We start from the raw sequence: 14,218 nt of genomic DNA on the forward strand, positions 1-14,218 counted from the left end.
GCGACTCCTCTCCCCGGAACGGCGGAAGGAACCAACCTTGCGCCGACGTCGATGGCTTCGGATCCGAGTACCCGAAGCCAACAGGAGCCCCTTCCCACTGACAGTGGTAGGCTGGAGGGATGTAGGAGGAGGCCTGACGATGGCGTGATCCCACCGAGTGCCCGGAACCGACGCTCCCAGTCTCGGAACGGCGCCTCTCACGGCTGGAAGCTGTTGGGGGTCGATGATCCGGCGACGGTCGGATCCGACGACTGGTCGATGGACTCGGATCCGCGACCACAGGGGGCCCAAGTGGCACCTCCTCGAAGGCTACCGGATCGGGCACCTCTTCAGGAACCGGCGAATCCAGGTGGGGAGAAGGCGTGCGGGGGATCTCAATCACCTCCTCCGTCGGAACCGAGCGCGGCAAACGATGGCGGTGCGCCTTCTTAGGCTTCTTGACCGGCGGTTCCGACGAGGCCCTCGGAACCGACGTTCCTCCGGAAGATGGGCTCGTTGTGGAACTCCGCCGCTTAGACACCTTGCCCGACGCCGACTTCTTCGGAACCGATGCGGCCCTCTTCGGATCCAACAGTGGAACCGGCACCACTAGTCTCGTCTCAGAGTCGGACACCCTCAGATCCGATCGAGACTCAGAGGCGCTTCAGGGCAGTCTCTCCGAACCCTGCGCCGGAGAGGCGGCTCTTGACGCCGCAGCGCTCGTCAGCCTGGATCTTGCTGCCGACTTCGCAGAAGCCACTGAGCCCGCTCGTGAACGCTTTTCAGCAGAGGGGCTAGGGCCGGCCTTGGGGGAAGGCAACGGAGTACCCTCGGACATGACCTTCTGCCACAGGGAGGAGTTCAACCGGGCCTTGCGCTCCTGCCGGGCCTTGTTGGTAAAGCCCTGGCATATCTTACAGGCCGGAACATTGTGGGTCTCCCCCAGACAAAACAGGCACAGTTCATGGCCATCGGTCTGGGCCATTTTAGTGTGGCACTGGAGGCAATGCTTGAAGAGCACCTTTGAGGCCATCTTCAGGGGCACGCTAAAGAGGGGTCAAACAGTCCGGGTCGTAATTACCGAGTCCAAGTCAAAGTCCAAATCAGCAAGCAGAAGAGTAGTCCGAAGTCAAAAGTCCGAAGTCAAAAGCCAAAAGATCAATCCAGAAGTCAAAAGCACACAAAAGCACAGAGCAACGAAGCTCACGTTCTCTCCAAGCAGCGGCAAGAAGAGAACTGAGGGAAGGGGCCGTTGGTCGCTGGAGGAGCATGTGACCGTTTGGGCGGGAAAACGGTCGCTGAGGCGCGCGACAAACGGCCCCTTCGGAGCTATAGAAGCTATAGAAAATTCTCTGGCGGCTGGCCTGCGCCTGCGCAGTCCCATGTGTGGAGGCACAGAAGAACGAAGATGAATAATAACATTCCATTTATATACCACCCTTCAGGACAACTTAATGCCAACTCAGAGCGGTTTACAAAGTATGTTATTATTATCCCCACAACAAAACACCCTGTGAGGTGGGTGGGGCTGAGAGAGCTCCTAGAAGCTGTGACAGACCCAAGGTCACCCAGCTGGCTTCAAGTGGAGGAGTGGGGAATCAAACCCGGTTCTCCAGATTAGAGTCCTGCCCTCTTAACCACTACACCAAACTGGTTTTATACAGTCTAACAACAATCAGTATTACAAGCGACAAGTTTATCATTGTGGCCAAGAACCCCCATGCCTCCCCAAAATACAAGTGGAATTTTGAGCCACTACTCCATATTGTGGTTTTACAACAATTTTCCCCTATGTCTAACACTAAAGAACTCCTTAGCTTTCAAGACAGTTGATGTGAATAAATAATACCTTGTGGATTTTAATTTGGTTCCCACTCAGAGAAGCTTGATTTTCTTCTTCCTCTCACCGCAAACCAGAATATAAAAAGACGTGGTGGGCAAATGAAAAGACTTTCTCCCTGGAACTGTCACTCTGACTTTTGGTTTTCCACCATTTCCCCCAAGAAAAGGCTTCAGCTAGAATACCTCATGAATGTATTTCAATGGAATACATTAGGCCTCAGCACTGCTGGATTTGACACTGGAGCACATGCTTATAAAGTGTCTTGTTTAGTTACCAAAAAGATAAGTGAAAGGTTATAGTTGTAAAATAATAAAAATATGTTCAGAAGCCAGGCGTGTTTAATTTACTACCAATCGCTACTGTTTGAGGTGTTTAAATGGTAATATATGAAGAGTAAAGGTATTTAGGTACTGCTGATAACCAGCGAACCAAGTGAGAATGTGAATACTTAAAAAGACAATAACAATAATGCGTAACTTTCAGGTCATATTGCACATGTATCAGCAACCACCTCATTCATGTCTTCTTTATTTCCTGGATCAAGAGTAGAGAAACACATCAATATTATTCTACAAAAGGTAAAATTTGTGACATTTGAATAGAGTCCACTGAGGCTTGCTCTCTAGCAACATTTTCCACAAGAGGTTTCCATTAAGGCTGAAAAACAGTAATACCAAAATAATCTTATTAACTTAAACACTGTAAAGGCTAATTGCATCTAGTTGGCTTAGGGAACTAATCTCCCATATCAATCTCCTCATTAAATCATGTTCCATCTGTTATATACTTTCCCTTCTGCTAACTACATAACTGGTTTCCAACATTGTAAAACATTGTACATGTTTTATAAATATGAATGATAGAGGCAAGAGATGAGAGAACTGGTACACAGGATCCTGAGATCATCTTATTTTATAAGCAACTAATATTTGCAATATTGTACTACCTCAGTGATAATATGGACAATCTTTATGAAATTTAAGGACCAAATACAAATGAAATTCAGTTTCACATTGCATCTCAAGTTTTTTTAAATGTCAAGATTTCTTTAAATATGTCACAGCTCACTATTTCATATATTAGATTTTTTAAAATGTATTTTACATGGAAGTCAGTTAAATGTCCAAGAAAATAAGCAGATTACAGCGTAACATTTACTACATAGTAAGCATGTTCAATGAAGAAATGCCCATGGAGATATACATGTGAAACACAAAACACTGGTGACAAGAATAAGACTAAATTCCTGCCAATAGATGATTTCTGAAACATCCATGTACATTTTTCCTGATGTAATAGTTCTTACATGCATTCATTTGTGGTGAAAACAACTTGAGATCAAACCTAGACCACATGTAGTATTCTGGGTGTAAATACAGGCTTAGTTTCAGTAGAGTATTTCCAAGAACAAAAAGGAGAGTTTTTTTAGTGAATCCTCCTCATGTTGTCCCTCAGGGACAGCATTTCTGGGACATTTTGGCCTTCAACAGTAAGGGGGAGGTGGGGACGTCCCACTGTTGTCAGAAAAACCATCAGTCAACACCATTTCTGGAGGGGGGTGGGGTTTGAATTCCATTCTAACTGAATCCAGAATGAATCCACAGTTTGCTGCTTCCCAACAGGTTCCAAGCTGATCCAGTAAAACCTTCACTGCAAGGTGGAGGCCTTTTTTGCCTACTTCATGTCTTGAAGCCACTGAAATATGAGCATTTACCCATGCATATCAGGAGATTGCTCTTCAACAAATGCTTATTTATTTATTTAATTCTATTTATATTCCGCCCTCCCCGCAATAGCAGGCTTAGGGCGGATTACATACAATATAATATATTAAAATATAAATATATACTTTAGAATCAGATAAAATCACATAAATATTTAAAACAATGTAGCAGCACTTCTCAAGAAGATCCACCACCCAGTCCTCTCCACAAACGTTTAACAGAAGGCTGGGCAGAAGATACATCTGGTAGGGAGGGCACATTTTCCTCTATTCGACTGGCGGGGAGGCCTTAGCCAGTGTTAACCATATGCCTGGTGGAACAGCTCTGGCTTACAGGCCCAGTGGAAAGATAGCAGATCTGGCTGGGCCCTAGTCTCTTGCTGAGAATCAACCTCAGAAAACTGAAGTAAAAAAAGCCTGCATCTCAGACTGTTAGATGGAGAAGGTCCATATAATATGTCAGACTTCCTTCACATCTGAAAACCTCATAATACTGAAGCACGGGAGAAGTGATTCCATGAGAAACAATGGCTCCTAGACTCACCTGGGAAGCCAGGTTGAGGGTGATGCGGGGGAGGTGGGCAGGGAGAAAGCATGGCAGCCGCCATATTATGGAGGGAGCGGGGGAATGACCAGGGGCCGAGGGGGCACACGCAGGCACATACGATGCGGGCCCCTGGTCTACAAAGCTGGCCCCCGCCCCTCAGCACTTGGCCCATGGCGGCATCCCGCCCAGGCCTCCCTTTTGTCACAACTTTGGGGTTAGTAGGCTGCATATTGGGCACTGGGCACCGATCCGTTTGGGAGGAAACAGAGCCCTCGGGCTCCCTAATATGGGGATCCCCATAAGGGGTCTGGGGAGTGAGGAATGGCCGGTGCATGCCCAGTCGGGGACTGTCAGTCTGCCTCACTCCCAGGTGGCAGGGGATGTTTCACAAACGGGTGTATACCCACGTGGCATCCCACTGACTGTCATTCCATGGTTCTCCCCCTCAGCAGGGGTCTGAGGGGCGTGTGGGTCATCAGCTTGGCAGGTAGGTCAGCCGATGCTCGAATCTGTGCCCTATGCACGCCTTTGTTCCCGGAGCTGTAATCTCAATAAAGTTGTGGCCTTCTTTACCTCCAGCACTGTGTCTGTGTGTTTTTGTTGCCGTGCCCTCACCCCCCGCTCACCTCCCCCACTTAGCACTCACCTGCAACAAAGTACATCTTAGACTATCAGGTGTGTGTATGTGCAGAAGCTCTAGTACAGCAAGGAGGGTATATTTTATTAAAATTCCTACTCATTTTCTACATTGAAAGTGACCCAAATTCTTTTAATATACTGATTAAACTGACAATGATTTCTCCTGTGTTCAAGGAATCTGTACAAGCCTGATGAAAGTTACTAGACCTGTCAGTTTCATCAGACTCCCAAATGATTTCTCTTTTGTTCAAGGAATCTATACAAGCCTGATGAAAGTTACTAAATTGGTCAGTCTCATCAGACTCCCATCATTCAAAAATTGAAGAAATCTTTGTCATATTTACCAATATGTTTTAAAATATTACTGTGTTCTCCTGCCCTGGTCTCTTTAAAAACAAAGAACTGGGTGTAGTTTGAGAATTCTATGCTGGCCCTGCTAGATTCTTCCCAAATCTCCTATCAATCAACATTTTGCCCCAGTTCTCTATAATATACTTGAAAAGATCCATGTAACCCATAGATGGCTCATACAGATTTTTTTTAAAGAAAGAAAGCAATAGTCCAAAGACAATAAAGTATACTGCCAAAACAGAAGAACTTTTTCCTAAATAATATTAATACGAATCAATATCTGGTATATTGATCTAAAACATTTCAGCTTCCTATTTATACCTGGTCAACTCCATTTTTGTTATAACGTTTTTTTTAAATCACTAACTAGCTGTTATCCAGGAATGAACTAGTTTGACTAAATAGTTTGCACCACATCTAAAGAAGCTACATGGCATTTGATTAAGAGGGTATGATACAATAATGAATCAATTTCTCAATTCATTAGGACATCCAAAAATGTATTCACTTTTTATAAACGTAGTAAAAATACAGAACTACTACTGCAAGTATTTTCATTGCATATGTCAATCTCGAATCAACACAGCCATCCACGGAACACAGACAGACACAATATATCTAAAACCAATTTATTCTAGCATGGTCAAGAAACAGAACTTAAGTTAGGATGATGTCATTAGGGGATTTTATCAGTTCTCATACTCAAAGACTGTTCCTACCAAAAAAATAAGCTTAGCCTCTTCCCCCACTCTCCTAAATGGCTGTTCACTTCCATAAGCCAGCACATTTGATGATAGTCCTCTCCTATGGCCCCCATGAACGTATAAAATGGCATACACAGAAGCAACTGGGACCTTGCATCATACAGGTATTCTCTCCTTTTTCTCTATGTCCTTTACCTAAGCATTTTGTTAATATGTAAGGGTTTGAGGGTCAAACTTATTCCTCACCGAACTACTGACTTGATTTTCTTAGAAATACTAACAGTGTAATAATAATGGACTTATCATATGTAGGAGGCCCCGCATTGAAAAGGCTAAATGTCTGTGCTATGAAAAAAAATGCTTCAAGTGAATCTGCTTTCTAGGCAACTCACCTAAAACACCAGTTTCTCGTATTTTCTCTTCAGGTCTACCATCTTGTTTGTAGCCATTTACTTCTTCAGCTTCATCATCACCCCACCATGATGGCTGCCCATATAGTGGTGTACCCCGAGGCATAGCAGAAAGATCTGTATAAAGCAAAATAAATGTTCTTCCAAACAAGAAAAATGCCAATAAAATTCTTCTATCAACTCTACTGCATATTAAAAATTCAAGCATTATTGCCTCTAATGCCTTAAGACTTTTAAAAACAACCTAAGCTACCTACATTCCAGATATTAAACTTGCTAATGATGTAGCTTAAATCATTTGCCTCGTTGTTCATGCAAAATAATTGTGTCCCTCCACTTCATAATGAACATTTTGAATAATTTTCCCTCATTCAGTTTTACCAATATGCCTGAAATTTCCTACTAATTCTGTTTTTGTTACTTTTGTAGACCATTTACAGGAATCCCAAAGCTAGGCATGGTGTTAAATAAAACACAAAAGCAAAGAATCCAGTGTGGTGATAGTGGTTAGCCTAGGATCTGGGAGACCCAGGTTCAAATCCCTACTCTTCCATCTCTGCCATGGAATCCTGATGGGTGACTTCAGGTCAGTCATTTTGTCTAGTTTACCTGTGTCGTTGCTGTGAGGATAAAATGGAAGCACAGAGAACGATGTTGTAAGTCACTTGGTCCCACATGGGACAGAAAAATTAGGCATATCCTTTGTAACTACTAAAATACCTCAATTTTGAACACATGAATAAAATAATATGGATAGAGGAATATATACAAAAGAATGAACATGTAACAGAGCTCTTAAGAAATGTGCAAAGAATAAAAAGTATATTGGTGAGTGATGCCCTGTTTAAATTAAATGTAATTTCTCAATTGGTCTGTGTTTTGTTAAATAATATTTTGAATGATGTTATTTTGTTTTCTGAGAATATATCAATTAAAATTTAAGGACTGTTGTGTTTGATGTATTTTCCCAAAGGGAAGGGGACACAATTTTTACATAAGACATCAGCTCAGCTGAAACACAAGCGAAATTAAGAATTACATTTTCCTGCTACTGCATTATAAGCCTTATATCTTTCTCCCTTATCAAGTCCTGAAACCTATTTTTATTTTTCCAGATTTGATTAAAACTGTTCACATAGTGCTTACTTTTTATTTTAAAAACACATGTTGGTGCATTAGTCCATTGAGAAAACCTTTCTGTCTTATAAGCCACTGCAGAGCTGAACCATGGTGATGGCCAGCAGAATTTAAACCTTAGCAGTATGCTTTCTCTTTCATTTCAGAAAAATACAACCAGTATTCACACATCTGGGACTAGATAAAATAATCACTTCACCCTTTTTTTCTCTCCTGAGTCCCCCAATGCCATATGAATATACCAAGTGCTTTGTGCCCTGCTGGGCCAATGAACTGTCTACTCAGTCAGAAGACAATACTGAGCTTGATTGATCACTGGTCTGACATGGTACAGAAGAGCCACTCTCCTGTATCTCTAACAGAAGAGTGTAATCTCAAGATCCTACTTGGCATCTGTGCTTTCTGAAGCAGTTTTAGAAATGCTAATACCATAGAACGCTTCACACAAGAGGCGCTTACTTGATCTCTTTTATTCAATGTCTGACAAACTTTTATACACCATGCCTCAGTTGTAAAAGTTACCACAAGGCATGTTGTTTAATATTTCAATGCTAGTTATATTCTGTTTCATTGCATATTTTTATACCGTAGATCACATTGGGAGCCTTAGACTGAGAATGGCAAGTTAAAAAAATGGATAACTATCAAATCCATTCCTACGTAAACCCAAAAGAAGGCAGAGTAGTATACTCCCAGGGATATTTGTGGAGGGTATTTTCTGGGTAAAGTCTTCATCTCTGTGGGTACTGGGTCTTTTCAGCTCTCCTTGTAATCATCCATCTTAAGATCAGTAATATTTCAAAACAGGCATATGGGTGACTTTGAATTTTTAGTACAGTATCAGTCTAGGCCCTAAAGTGGATAGACCAGGGAAGCCCAATCTTGTCATATCTCGGAAGCTAAGCGGGTTGACCTCGGCTAGTAATTGGATGGGAGACCTCCAAAGAAGATAAGGTTGCAGAGGAAGGCAATGGCAAACCACTTCTGTTAGCCTCTTGCCTTGAAAACCCCAGCAGAGGTCACCATATGTCAGTTATGACTTGATGGCACTCTCCATCACCACATCAGTCTAGAACATAGGATTAGAGGAAAGGCATTTTAATGGTAACATAATACAGATAGGAAAGCATTACAGAAAATAGGCAGTAAGTTAACTCTGTTTATTCTATTTCTAAAATAACATTCAGTGGCAGAGGGAAAAAATGTGTAAGAATCTGCTGTCTGATATCAATGTTATCAGCTTCCTAAAACATGCATTTGAATGTATTGCACAATTTTTAGTACAACTTACTAACTGGACAAGAATTTGAAGTACTAAATTTCTCTAACCTGTAGATTTGTCTTCAGATTTTAGTGCCTCTATAGCTTTGTGGTGCACTTCAGCAACAACATCTTGTACCTTTGGCTCTGCAACTTTGACACCTGTTGGCTTTGAACTTTCTGCTTCTGAGGATTTTTGGGACAACTGAAGTTGACTTGTAAACTTCTCATGCTAAAGAAATCCCATTGAACAATGCAAAGTAGTCAAAGTTAGGAAGTTACAATGAAACGATCTCAATAGTAAACATTTCAAAATAAATGTGTGATTGGACAATTCATTTCTATGGAAAAGAGCATCAGCATATCCTATTTAGTAGGAATATGACTCCTACTAAAATGGTTTTATAAAATAAATGTATTATCATATGTTCCTGTATGTGAATTTAAGATGACTCCCTTCTTTTTCTTGATGGCATACTGGCGGAAAAATAGTCTTCCTTTTCTTGGTCATCAGAATGGTAGCAACAGTCTTACATACTCCCCATGTGTTTGTATGAAGGCTTCTGGCTACTGCCAATCAGCCTTAAGTGTTATAATCCAATATAATAATACCTCCTTAAATAGAGGACTACACTGCAGTCCTCTACTTCCCTCCATGTCATTCCTTTCATGTCTCTTGACACATGAAGAGCAGAGCATGGTAGTTCTCCTAAGTTCCAGGTAGTCCCCATGACTCCACTTCCTTTGGGGAATTCTCACAAGATCTCCAAGGCCATTACTGTGGCAACTGCCACAATCCACATCTTCCAGGAGCTTTTGGCTCTGAACAGCTGATTGGTGTCAGATTCCCTTAATCTCTTTTCCAGGTGGCAGGATTTGGCCAGAGATACTGGCTCATAGTGAACACCATAGGCCCCAGGACAACAGCAGACTCCAGATGTGCTTTCTTTAACTCTAATCATGCCCCAAAGCCACCATTCAGCCTCTTCTCACATCCAGGAAAAAGAATATGAATCAGTGCTCCAAGAAGGTATCTCTGTCCTAGAAATATAAATATATTTACCTTAAGTGCTTCTTCCGGAACTCTCATCTCTCCTCTGACTACAGTAAAAAGATTAGTATGTGTAATGTGATAAGGAAAGTAGTGACAATTTTCTAAATCCACTGCAAATTTCACTAATTTTTGTAACAATGTTTTTTGGGAGGAAATATTACAGCCATTTCAAATGTTTATAAAATGCAACAATGCATACTCCATTTATGATATCACACTTATGGCAGCTAAATAAGGAACATACATACATCGGTAAGAAAGCATATACAAAGCTACATCATACTTTTACTTGAACTACACTAGAAGATATTTTCCTCACAGCTAGCTGTTAAGATAAGTGTCAGTTTTGTTCAAGTAGCATTGTCAATCTAAATCAAGGAATTCATATAGTCATTTACATGTTAAATGAAAGACAACAGAACTCTGGCTCCTTAGACATATAATTATTCTTTATATGCAACAAAACGGAAGAAGGCAGGAAATGAAGTAGTACAATCATGTTATATTCTCTCTGACTGTGTTTCTGGTGTAATATATATTAAAAACTTGCTGAAAGTGAAATGTGCAAGTTCCAAATGTGAGAATAGCTTTAAAAAACCTTCCCCTTTGCAAGTGCTTCTTCTAAAATTACACTTATCCTTTCCACTTTGCTTCACTGTAACATGCAAGGTTGCTCTAAGTGTTTTAAAAAATAGTTTTGAGAACCCAAGTTTCCATGTGGAACACTTCAAGTGCCCCAAGTATCTGCCAGCAAAAGCTTATCATTTTAATAAAAGAGACTCTGGTTTGTATCCCCACTGTGTCAAGGAAGCTTGCTGGGTTATCTTGGGCCAGTCATACTCCGCCAAACCTACTTCACAGAATGGTTGGGACTGGAGGATAACATATGGAGAAAGGATGTTGCAAGCATGGAATGGGGTGGGAGTGGAAGTGAGGTATAAATGAAATAAATGTTATATGCATACACCACTAAAGCAGTAAAAATTGTAATCTTCTTGCGCTTTATAGGTTTCAAATGTTGCCCTTTATACTAAACAAATGGTTCATCCCTGTTTCACAGGAAACATACAAGGAACAAGGCAGTATCTACTGCCCATTATTAAAGTGTAGGTTTCAACAATCAGCACAGTTACTGCATGTTATACTACAATGACAAGATAATCAAGATTACGTTTACATTGAACAACTTCTGAAGAGAGTACACGTTAATACGTAAATTTAAGAACATGACTAATATTTCAACAATAAAGTAAGGAGCAGCAACAAATTAAAGGAACAAGGATATCATATCCAAATCTCAGTTTATCATCAAGTTTTAAGGTTATGTATGTTTGTTCAGGAATCCTCACATCATTCACAAATGTCTGCAAAAAAAAAAACAATGTTAAGACATTCTAGGGAATAAAGAAACTCTCCATATGAATCTAGTTTTCCTCAAACTTCTGCACAAAATGTTATTATTCAATCTTATCTGCACAAGAAAAAAAGGGATCTGGATTTACTGCTGATATCTCTTAGCCATTTTATAGTCTCCTTCTAGCCTGTGTATTATTTTATACACATAATTTTAGAATGCTTGGTGTTTGTTTTATGCTGCATTTATACTCCAACTTGTTTTAATGGCACCATTTTTAGTGGCTTGTATTAATGGCTTAGTTTTATTGTTGCAGATGTAAACAGCCTCAAGCAGATCTTTGGCAAGGCAATACACGGATTTTAAATCAATAAAATAATATGGCCTAGACCTCATAAGTACCATTTACTATATGCCAACTAGAGAAACATGTTATAAATTTGTAGAATGACCTGCTCCAGTAATAGGTACATATCTTTCTTAATATGTATTGTATTCTTTCCTCACAGTTCACTCAAAGTTACTAACTGTAATATCACATAACTTTTAGTATACTATAACTGCTACATCTCTAGTTGGCTCAATCAAAACAGCAGGTCATTTTCAGACATGTTTACTATTGCCTAAAGAAAACCGATCCTTATGCAGATAGATTAATTTAAACTGATATGGTAGTTGTTCAGGTAAAGACAATTAATCTTAAGCTTTACCAAAACAAAGGCTTTATGAGCTGCTGAAGTCTAACTTAGTTATTTATCTGACCATACAACAGTACAACATAATTAAAGTCTGATTTGGGCTAACATGCATGGAATATAATATATTACATAAAGCCATGTTGATCACAAGGAAAGCTGGATGTAATTAAAGTTAATGTCCTCATTACGTAACAGTGAATAAGTATGAATTCTTCAGTTCAGACGACTATATTCCAGCAGATACACTATGCTGTAAATTAACTACTGCCTTTTCGATGCCTTCCTAAGATAATTTTCTGCATTTCCTACCCCTAAGCATTTCTCCCCTGCTCTAATCAAACTGACTGCATTTTGCATTGTACCTTCATATCCTGACTCCTTTCTTTGCAACATCCCTCCTACCTTCTGACTAGGATATAAAGGCTCAGGGATCTCTATTACTACTTGTATCTAATGCAGGGAGCTTTTATTCTTGAAACCTTATACCCTTGTTGATCTTTAAGGTGCTACTGAATTCGAATCTTGCTAAGCTACAGCAGACCAAAATGGCTACCCACCTGAAACTGCTTAAGCTTAAATCTGTTTTCAAAACAGAAATGGTAAGGAGGCCATTTTTTAATAAAGGGGCTAGAACTGTAATAGAATGGAACAGTCCAGGAGGGTGACTTTATAATGGAATAGAATTGTAGGCCACCCCAATGGCTACTCTAGGTATCTACTACCTTGCCTTCTACCTTTGCAATCTCACTATACCTTGCCTAGGCAGTTTATAGTTCATTTCGTCTTTCAATTCTGTATTCCTAATATAGCTGCAATGTTCATTGGATGTCCTACACTGTGTGATTGCCTTGCTTTTTATTCTGTAATCCACCTTGAGATTCACTGAAAAAGATGGGTTATGAAATACATAAAATTTCATACCACTGAAGCCAGAATTAACACAGCAGTTGAAACCTTAAGAATGAAAACATCAACTTGACAATATGAAGGGGGAAATGGTAATGTAAATGTTTTAAGCTTGTTAATATAATTGTTAATATGTAATGTCTATATGTTAATTTATTGCTCCTTTAAATATTTTCCCATTGGGTATAGAAGTATCATTTGTGTGTGTGTGTGTGTTATACAAGTTAACATGATCAGATACACTTAGAATGTGTGAGTTCTGCTTCCTTCTTGTAAGAGTTATATAAATCAAGCTTAATGAACTAAGCCAGCATGGTGTAGAGGTTCAGATGGTGGACTAGGTGATCTGGGAGACCCAGGTACAAATACCCACTTGGCAATGAAAGTTAACTAGATGACCTTTGCCTGCCACTCTCTCTCGGGTTAACTAACCTCACATAGTTATTGTTGTGAGGATAAAGTAGTGTGCCTATGTATTTATATGTTTTATTTGTTTACACTCATTTATTTGTTACTTTAAACACTGTTTTAATGTTTAAAATTTTCAACTGGGGACACTGAGCTGGGTGGAAAGGCAGCAAAGCAAAGCAAAAGTAAATCAACATTATAAGATTCTTTGGGTCCCCACTGAGGGGAAAAAACAGGGTATAAATGAATAAATAAAATATCCTCTTGACAGCAGATATTTTGAAAAAGTTATAGTTAGCACAAGCTTATCTGGTGCTTTGAAATTTCACTATTATCCAGTGAAGTGCAAGTGGAACTCTTGTCCATGGAATGGAAATAACCTGGATATGCCATCAGAAGATGGAAGTGGTAACAATTTTGTCCAGTTGTAAACTCCCCAACCCCATGCACTATGGTGCATTTTCTTCATGAAGTTCCCCCTTATTATCAGAGGCCTTTTGGAGATAAACAAGATGAGGAGGGAAAAGGAAGGCAGGAAAAGATTCACTCCTTCTGAAAGTTTATCCACACGATCCACCCCCATACCATTTAGCTCAATGCTACATGTTTCTTTTACAACTGGAGTATTTATTAAAAGACTTGTTTCTCCTACAAAATTCAGCTGTTAAACAATTATATTCAAGCCCTCATAAAAAGATCCTCGCAAAAAAACCAACTTTATAGGCCTTCCAAAAAGGTAGGAAATAAAGGCTTCTCTGGTCTACTTATAGAGCAGAACTAGACTAGACGAAACACGTTAGTAAATCAAGTGCATTAAATCACATCTGCTCATACCTACCCATGTTCATTCTTGCCCAAGCTGAATACGTGTCCTGCTCCCCTGCACATGTCAGGAATGTGTAGTCATATTTGCGAGTGTCGGCTGTGATTACTATTGAGTTCCATTTGCAGAGTGTCGATTTTGTCAACCCTCACTTATTGTGAGGGCTGGACTCGCGGGGTTTTGAGAGTGGGGGCTGGCCTTGCAGGGTGCGCTGAGGGGTGCGCCTCTTGCTCCAGTGCTGCTTCCTCCAGCAAACTGCCACACACACACACCCCTTGTCAGAAAGAGAGCGTCGCTGATCAACAAGAGCTTCACCTGCTGTCTAAGGGCGAGAGCAACTACTATCCCTTAACAGTTACATGGGAAGGTCGGAGCATGCGGA

The 14,218-nt window shown here is 40.5% G+C and overlaps 1 protein-coding gene across 2 annotated transcripts in view; it reads right to left on the minus strand.

Annotated features, from left to right (window-relative positions):
* The window catches only part of CEP170 (centrosomal protein 170), a 188,745-nt gene that overhangs the window by 133,297 nt on the left and 41,230 nt on the right, over positions 1-14,218 (minus strand). For both annotated transcript variants that reach the window (XM_054985890.1, XM_054985885.1), the window contains exons 3-6: positions 10,933-11,011; positions 9,657-9,715; positions 8,663-8,825; positions 6,179-6,313 (exon numbers count right to left, since the gene is read on the minus strand). In XM_054985890.1, coding sequence (XP_054841865.1) covers positions 6,179-6,313; positions 8,663-8,825; positions 9,657-9,715; positions 10,933-11,011 — 436 coding nt within the window. The remainder of the gene's footprint in view (positions 1-6,178; positions 6,314-8,662; positions 8,826-9,656; positions 9,716-10,932; positions 11,012-14,218) is intronic.

Source organism: Eublepharis macularius, chromosome 1 (assembly GCF_028583425.1).
Source record: "Eublepharis macularius isolate TG4126 chromosome 1, MPM_Emac_v1.0, whole genome shotgun sequence".
Classification (NCBI taxonomy): Eukaryota; Metazoa; Chordata; class Lepidosauria; order Squamata; family Eublepharidae; genus Eublepharis; species Eublepharis macularius.